Source organism: Salmo trutta, chromosome 10 (genome assembly GCF_901001165.1).
Source record: "Salmo trutta chromosome 10, fSalTru1.1, whole genome shotgun sequence".
Lineage (NCBI taxonomy): Eukaryota > Metazoa > Chordata > Actinopteri > Salmoniformes > Salmonidae > Salmo > Salmo trutta.
In genome coordinates, this window is record NC_042966.1 from 42,091,067 (window position 1) to 42,099,354 (window position 8,288).

The 8,288-nt window shown below is 39.3% G+C and overlaps 1 protein-coding gene across 2 annotated transcripts; it reads left to right on the forward strand.

Annotated features, from left to right (window-relative positions):
* Positions 1-1,874: 1,874 nt before the first annotated feature.
* On the forward strand, positions 1,875-8,027 carry LOC115201729 (leucine-rich repeat, immunoglobulin-like domain and transmembrane domain-containing protein 1). Of its 2 annotated transcripts, XM_029765584.1 has the most exons (4): positions 1,875-2,260; positions 2,753-3,216; positions 5,393-5,698; positions 6,170-8,027. In XM_029765584.1, the coding sequence occupies exons 1-4, from the start codon at positions 2,136-2,138 to the stop codon at positions 7,252-7,254; spliced, it is 1,980 nt and encodes a 659-aa protein (XP_029621444.1). In that variant the 5' UTR covers positions 1,875-2,135; the 3' UTR covers positions 7,255-8,027. The 2 variants fall into 2 exon arrangements, with proteins under 2 accessions (XP_029621444.1, XP_029621443.1); XM_029765583.1 differs by lacking the exon at positions 1,875-2,260 and having other exon boundaries at positions 2,571-3,216.
* Positions 8,028-8,288: the final 261 nt, after the last annotated feature.

The window sequence follows — 8,288 nt, forward strand, 5'->3', positions numbered from 1 at the left end:
TATAAAGTATCAGGAGGGGTCAGTAGTTTGATATAAAGTATCAGGAGGGGTCAGTAGTTTGATATAAAGTATCAGGAGGAGGGGTCAGTAGTTTGATATAAAGTATCAGGAGGGGTCAGTAGTTTGATATAAAGTATCAGGAGGAGGGGTCAGTAGTTTGATATAAAGTATCAGGAGGAGGGGTCAGTAGTTTGATATAAAGTATCAGGAGGGGTCAGTAGTTTGATATAAAGTATCAGGAGGAGGGGTCAGTAGTTTGATATAAAGTATCAGGAGGGGTCAGTAGTTTGATATAAAGTATCAGGAGGGGTCAGTAGTTTGATATATAGTATCAGGAGGAGGGGTCAGTAGTTTGATATAAAGTATCAGGAGGAGGGGTCAGTAGTTTGATATAAAGTATCAGGAGGGGTCAGTAGTTTGATATAAAGTATCAGGAGGAGGGGTCAGTAGTTTGATATATAGTATCAGGAGGAGGGGTCAGTAGTTTGATATAAAGTATCAGGAGGAGGGGTCAGTAGTTTGATATATAGTATCAGGAGGAGGGGTCAGTAGTCAGGAGGAGGGGTCAGTAGTTTGATATATAGTATCAGGAGGAGGGGTCAGTAGTCAGGAGGAGGGGTCAGTAGTTTGATATATAGTATCAGGAGGAGGGGTCAGTAGTTTGATATAAAGTATCAGGAGGAGGGGTCAGTAGTTTGATATAAAGTATCAGGAGGAGGGGTCAGTAGTTTGATATAAAGTATCAGGAGGAGGGGTCAGTAGTTTGATATAAAGTATCAGGAGGAGGGGTCAGTAGTTTGATATAAAGTATCAGGAGGAGGGGTCAGTAGTTTGATATAAAGTATCAGGAGGAGGGGTCAGTAGTTTGATATAAAGTATCAGGAGGAGGGGTCAGTAGTTTGATATAAAGTATCAGGAGGGGTCAGTAGTTTGATATAAAGTATCAGGAGGAGGGGTCAGTCGTTTTTTTTAACTACTAATATGTGACCAGAGCTGCAGAAAAAAAAAGTATTTAACCATTAAAAGGATGAAGAAGCATAGTCACAGAATATTGAAACAGCGTCAGATGACCCCTTGTGTACAGTAGAACACTGACTCACCAAAATATACAAATGAAGAAACATTTCCAAACCAATCCAACGAGGGGAATGATGTATTGTTTACCATTATTCTTAGCTTCCATCTAGTGGTCCTTTCCATGTTATTGAGGTTCCCACTGGGCTATTGTTCTCCAGACACTACTATGCATTGTGGGATAGTAGGCTACTGTACGTGTTTTGATAATACTGGTGGATATGTTTCACCAGTGCGACTTTGTCACAGTAAATTAACTTCTTCATAAATAATTTATGTAGCCTGAAAATATTGCACTCATTTTCGTACATTTTTTGGGGGGGGAAAAATGATGTGTTATATGTCAAATCCATAGTATGCAACCGTATACTCTTATATAATAATCCAATAATTCTCGATTTAAAAAAGAAAAACGAAATATTTTCTGATCCCTTAGAATCCCTGATGGCTATTTTCTTTTTGACCCGACTGAGTTTGATGTGAAAAATTTAAATGAGGGGTTTGGGAGTAAATTGTGCTAATAATGAGGTTTTTAAAATATTTCATAAATGTATTGATGCAAATCCTGTAAATTAAACATACGTATAGTATTTATTACATGGTTATATTTTTTGGTAACAATTATCAATTGGCAACAGTTTCCTTTTGCGTTGCACTTAAATCACAAATTCACATTCAATAAAATAAATGGCATGCAGAGCGACTGTAACAGTCAATGAGCCGCCAAAACGACCCGTCCACTCCAATCTCCATAATAAACTATAGGGAAGGGTTTTACTCTGTATATTAACAAAGAGAAACGACACAGCCTGCCTGTCATTTGCCATGGGGCAATAATCGTGTCAATGAAAAGAAATCCTTTCCACTAATCCATGTCTATCCTTTTAATCTCGGGTTTCAGAACGACGTGCAGACCTGTATGAGGCACTGAGATAGCAACACGATGCTTCGCTGGCTTGGAACAACGAAATAAACCTTCCTTTTTTTTCTTTTTTTCAAAAGATCTTGTAGTTTAGTTTGATAGTAGGCCTATATTTTGGTAGTATAGTTTCGGAGAGAAAATGTTTCGAGGTTTTAGTCTGGGTTTCTGCTTGGCATTACTTTGCTTCGGACCGTTTGTTTGCGACGCGTGTCCGTCTCAATGTAACTGCTTCTTTCACAAGTTATCAGATGGGTCCAAAGCAAGGTAAAACTATTATCTAAAATTATTACAACTATTTCAATTGTGAATGTGAACAACTTGTATTCTGTGCATTATTTGTGTTGTTGTTGTTGTGGTGGTGGTGCGTAGTACGCAGGTAGTATGAGGTCAGCTTCTCTTCTACGCTGTTTAAAAAATATATATAGATCCAAGGATTCATTTGCAATGCTCAAAGCCTCTTTCTCTGGTGCTAATGAATAGCCCTAAACCATGTTTATCTAATGTTTAGACAGAGGAGGGGGAAAAAACAACAAGACAGAAGGGAAGAACTAAAGATTAAACCGATAAAATAAAACAATATGTAGGCGGATTTATTTATGCAGTAATTGTACATCTACCCTCTGTCATGAACCCATACAAGGCCATGGTTAATTCAGTTAAACTTGTAATAAAGTTGAGTTATCTAAATGAACATGTTACAATAGGTTATACAGTGACTTTCAATAAGATGTTTACCTTTTCTCTCCATCTATCCAGGAGCGTACTTTGCAATGACCCACAGATTTCCCTGGTCCCACCCAACTTTCCTGCAGACACCTCGAAACTGCGGATCGAGAAAACTGCCATCACAAAGATCTCCAGCGAAACCTTTCACTACCTCAACAATCTGGAATTTCTCTGGATGTCTTTCAATTCTCTGAACTCTTTGAATGTAGCCAGCTTCCGTGGCCTGAGCAGTCTGGATGAGCTGAGACTGGAAGGGAACGCTCTCACCTCTTTCCCCTGGGAATCTCTGACTGATATGCCCGACCTGAGGCTACTGGACCTGCATAATAATAAGATATCGTCGATCCCGGCCGAGGCGACCATTTATATCAAGAACCTGACCTACCTGGACTTATCTAGCAACAGCTTGGCCACCGTACCTCCTGAGGTCCTCTCTATGTGGTTATCTGTGAAACCATCTCAAGAAGATGGGGACAGTTCCAAATATATTCTAGGTAAGGATCTGCTCGGCAATTAAAAACAATCTTTATTGACCTTTTTACGGAATCCCATTTGGTTTGCAAGCCAGGATGTAATAGAAACCTTAAATGACATGCAATTGATACACAGGAAACGTGAGAAACAAATCGATGCCATCCACAACATTACAAACCAGGGTGGTTTTATCCCAACATGCATTGCATGAGTACCTGTGGTGTGTTACGTAGCGTTAAATGAAACGTTGGAGGAGACATGCATCGGCATTTGAGAGTAGTATAAGGATTACTCTAATTGTAGTAAAGGTAGCCATACTGTAGTGTTAATGAGAATACGTTCACTAGTCAAATCAAATGTATTTATAAAGCCCTTCTTACATCAGCTGATATCTCAAAGTGCTGTACAGAAACCCAGCCTAAAACCCCAAACAGCAAGCAATGCATGTGTAGAAGCACGGTGGCTAGGAAAAACTCCCTAGAAAGGCCAAAACCTAGGAAGAAACCTAGAGAGGAACCAGGCTAGTCTCACTTCAAACTAGCATGATTACTTCTACTTATTATTACGTCTTGCTAAACTGACTTTATACACACATAACACAAGGTTATAGTTCAGACAGAGCAAGAACAGTTGTCCAAAATGTGTGTATATATGTGTGTGTTATCTACTACCGAGGTAGAACTGGTGTTATCTATTGCAATGCTAAAAGTAATGTTATCTATTGCAATGCTAAAAGTAATGTTATCTATTGCAATGCTAAAATTAATGTTGTCTATTGCAATGCTAAAAGTAATGTTATCTATTGCAATGCTAAAATTAATGTTATCTATTGCAATGCTAAAAGTAATGTTATCTATTGCAATGCTAAAAGTAATGTTATCTATTGCAATGCTACAATTAATGTTATCTATTGCAATGCTAAAATTAATGTTGTCTATTGCAATGCTAAAAGTAATGTTATCTATTGCAATGCTAAAATTAATGTTATCTATTGCAATGCTAAAAGTAATGTTATCTATTGCAATGCTAAAAGTAATGTTATCTATTGCAATGCTACAATTAATGTTATCTATTGCAATGCTAAAAGTAATGTTATCTATTGCAATGCTAAAATTAATGTTATCTATTGCAATGCTAAAAGTAATGTTATCTATTGCAATGCTAAAAGTAATGTTATCTATTGCAATGCTAAAATTAATGTTATCTATTGCAATGCTAAAAGTAATGTTATCTATTGCAATGCTAAAAGTAATGTTATCTATTGCAATGCTAAAAGTAATGTTATCTATTGCAATGCTAAAATTAATGTTATCTATTGCAATGCTAAAAGTAATGTTATCTATTGCAATGCTAAAAGTAATGTTATCTATTGCAATGCTAAAATTAATGTTATCTATTGCAATGCTAAAAGTAATGTTATCTATTGCAATGCTAAAAGTAATGTTATCTATTGCAATGCTAAAAGTAATGTTATCTATTGCAATGCTAAAAGTAATGTTATCTATTGCAATGCTAAAATTAATGTTATCTATTGCAATGCTAAAAGTAATGTTATCTATTGCAATGCTAAAAGTAATGTTATCTATTGCAATGCTAAAAGTAATGTTATCTATTGCAATGCTAAAAGTAATGTTATCTATTGCAATGCTACAATTAATGTTATCTATTGCAATGCTAAAATTAATGTTATCTATTGCAATGCTAAAATTAATGTTATCTATTGCAATGCTAAAATTAATGTTATCTATTGCAATGCTAAAAGTAATGTTATCTATTGCAATGCTAAAATTAATGTTATCTATTGCAATGCTAAAAGTAATGTTATCTATTGCAATGCTAAAAGTAATGTTATCTATTGCAATGCTAAAAGTAATGTTATCTATTGCAATGCTAAAAGTAATGTTATCTATTGCAATGCTAAAAGTAATGTTATCTATTGCAATGCTACAATTAATGTTATCTATTGCAATGCTAAAATTAATGTTATCTATTGCAATGCTAAAATTAATGTTATCTATTGCCATGATAAAAGTAATGTTATCTATTGCCATGATAAAAGTGGTGTTGATTATTTATTTTCTTTTAGCTACCATTGTAGTTTATTTACCTACCTCAGTTGAATGTACTGACTTTAAGTCACTCTGGATAAGAGCATCTGCTAAACGACTAAAATGTTTATTTTCTGCATCACTATAGGTCTCCATGACAACCCGTGGCTATGTGACTGCCGGCTCTATGACCTGGTCCAGTTCCAGAAGTCTCCGTCGTCCTCTGTGGTTCTGATCGACACCAAGCTACGCTGTGCTGACCCGGAGAGCCTGTCGGGGGTGCTGTTCAGCGAGACGGAGCTCCAGAGGTGCCAGGGGCCCCGTGTCCACACGGCTGTGGCCCGGGTCAGGAGCTCCCTGGGGAACAACGTCCTGCTACGCTGTGGGACCATCGGAGTCCCAGTACCAGAGCTGTCCTGGACTCGGGCAGACGGCAAACAGATGAACGGCACTGGTGAGATTCATTGATTTATTGATTTAATTTATTTAATGTGTAACACATAGATATACAGCCAAGAACAAGCTGTAGCTACATACGTTAAAAAGGGATGAAGGATAACAACAACAACAAAAAGTTGTTGACTTATTTCCGTTGTGCTCCAGTTTTAGTGTTTCTAAACCTGCTCCAGTCATGGCAGGTCTTAGCCTGATCCCAGATCTATTTGTGCTGTCTTGGAAACGGTTTGGCATAGTTGGCAGGACAGGACAGCACAAAGCCTGGGATCAGGCTAAGACCTTCCATGACTGAAGGCTAGGCATATATACATCTGCCTGTTGCCTTAAATAAGTAGCTAGCTACAGTACTTAGGACATCTATTTTTGGTGTTGTAAATTCAGAAGCTGAAATAGCCTAGATTACAGATGGATGGACGGTTTTCTTTTCACTAATACTTCTAACTACTTTTTGTTTGTATTTATTTTACAGTTCAGGAAGAAGTTTCAAAGGAGGGAATCATTTGGTCCATCCTGAGTGTGCCTGCCGTCTCTTACAGGGACTCTGGGAAATACATGTGCAAAGCGACCAACTTCGTGGGGACTGCAGATGCCATCATCTCCCTGGTTATCACAGACTCCTTTAAAAATGAGGAACAAGGTGGCAGCTCCAAGACTAGAAACCAAAGAGGACGGAAAACCGGTGGATTTGGGAAAGCTGCCTACCAGGAGAAACTTGTCGCCAGATACATACCTCCCCTAACCACCACGGCAACCTCGCCCATCATCGAGCCACTAGGACCGAGTGGTTTCACAGGGAAGTACGATATCGAGAGCTACAGTATTTCGGACAGCGTGGCCGATGGACAGACACCCGGTCCCCCTGCCACGGAGCCGGCGATTAAGGAAATGGAGAAGGAGGTTCTTAGCAACCTGGCAGCCAACGCCTCTTCTTTGCAGGCACCGGCGCCACCGGAGAAACGGGTGGTACGATCGGTGAAGGTCATTGGGGACACCGATCACACCGTCTCCCTGAACTGGCGGGCCCCGACGGCCAAGAACACCACCGAGTTCAGCGTCCTGTATGCCGTTTTCGGCGAGAGGGACATGCGAAGGATCAACGTAGGCGTGGGAAAGAACCGTGTCACCATCGACGGCCTTGTGCCAAGGACAAAGTACATCGCCTGCGTCTGCATCAAAGGCCTGATCCCTAAAAAAGAGCAGTGTGTAATCTTCTCAACGGACGAGGCAGCCAGCGCAAGCGGCACCCAGAAGCTCATTAACGTGGTGGTGATCACGGTGGCCTGTGTGATCGCTGTCCCCCTGACACTGATCGTCTGCTGCGGGGCGCTCAAGAAGCGCTGTAAAAAGCTACTGGGGAGGAAATCCAAAGATATTCAAGACTCATACGTGACATTCGAGACCCTCTCCCCGGGACAGAAGCCTAAGGGGATGGAGGGGGAGTACCTTGCCAGGCAACACCCAGACGAGTCCAACAGACTGCTCTCTGCTAGGTCCAGTGTGGACTCTGAGGCTACGTGTAGGAATGAGGGACCCCCTAATGAGTACTTTTGTTGATACCAAATGGAGGCCTCAACCTTTACAGGGCAGAGAAGTCTGTCCTTTCCAAGCACAACTTAAGTTGGTTGGTTGGTCTCTTCTGGCAAGTGATGTACTGTAGATGAGTAAAACTGCTCAGAGACTGGGCAGAAACCAACGGACAGTTGCATGGACAAGTGTGGTAGATATGTGAGTCTAGATAAATAGGATAAATAAATGCTGACATAACTGTGATTATACAGCCTTGCAGAAATACAGGCCAACCTTGACCTGGTGAACTGTAAAAAACAGAAACAAATGTTTAATTTCAAATGTGGAAATAAGCATTATATATTTGTCATGCACTTTTATGGGGGTACATAGTGTAAGCAGTTGCATTTCTTTGAAATGGCACTAGGGTTACACAATTATGCTAACTTTTGTAAAATTCCCAGGATTTCCAGAAATTCTTGGTGGAATAAGGAACCCAAAATGGCACGTTCTACCAGAATACATGAAACCCATCTTTTTAACATAGATTTGTAAGGAGGAAGAGTAATGACAGTTATTCTGAAATGAATCTGACCTCAGAATTCTGGAAGTTTTTATTTGACCAAATAATGTACATGTAGAGTATTGGTGAAGTAACTCATATCTTTAGTGATATTTTGTACCTCTGTGTATTTACCATAAATGTTAATGTGCCAGGTTTACTGTCCAATCAAACCTAACATACTATATATTTTGTAATATATATCTATGATCTGATCTGATATACAGGACCAGTCAAAGGTTTGGACACACGTACTCATTCAAGGGTTTTTCTTTATTTTAAAACTTTTTTACATTGTAGAATAATGGTGAAGACATCAAAACTATGAAATAACACACATGGAATCATGTAGCAACAAAAAAAAACGTGTTAAACAAATCAAAATAGGATTCTTCAAAGTAGCCACCCTTTGCTTTGATGACAGCTTTGCACACTCTTGGCATTCTCTCAACCAGCTTCACCTGGAATGCTTTTCCAACAGTCTTGAAGGAATTTCCACATATGCTGAGCACTTGTTGGC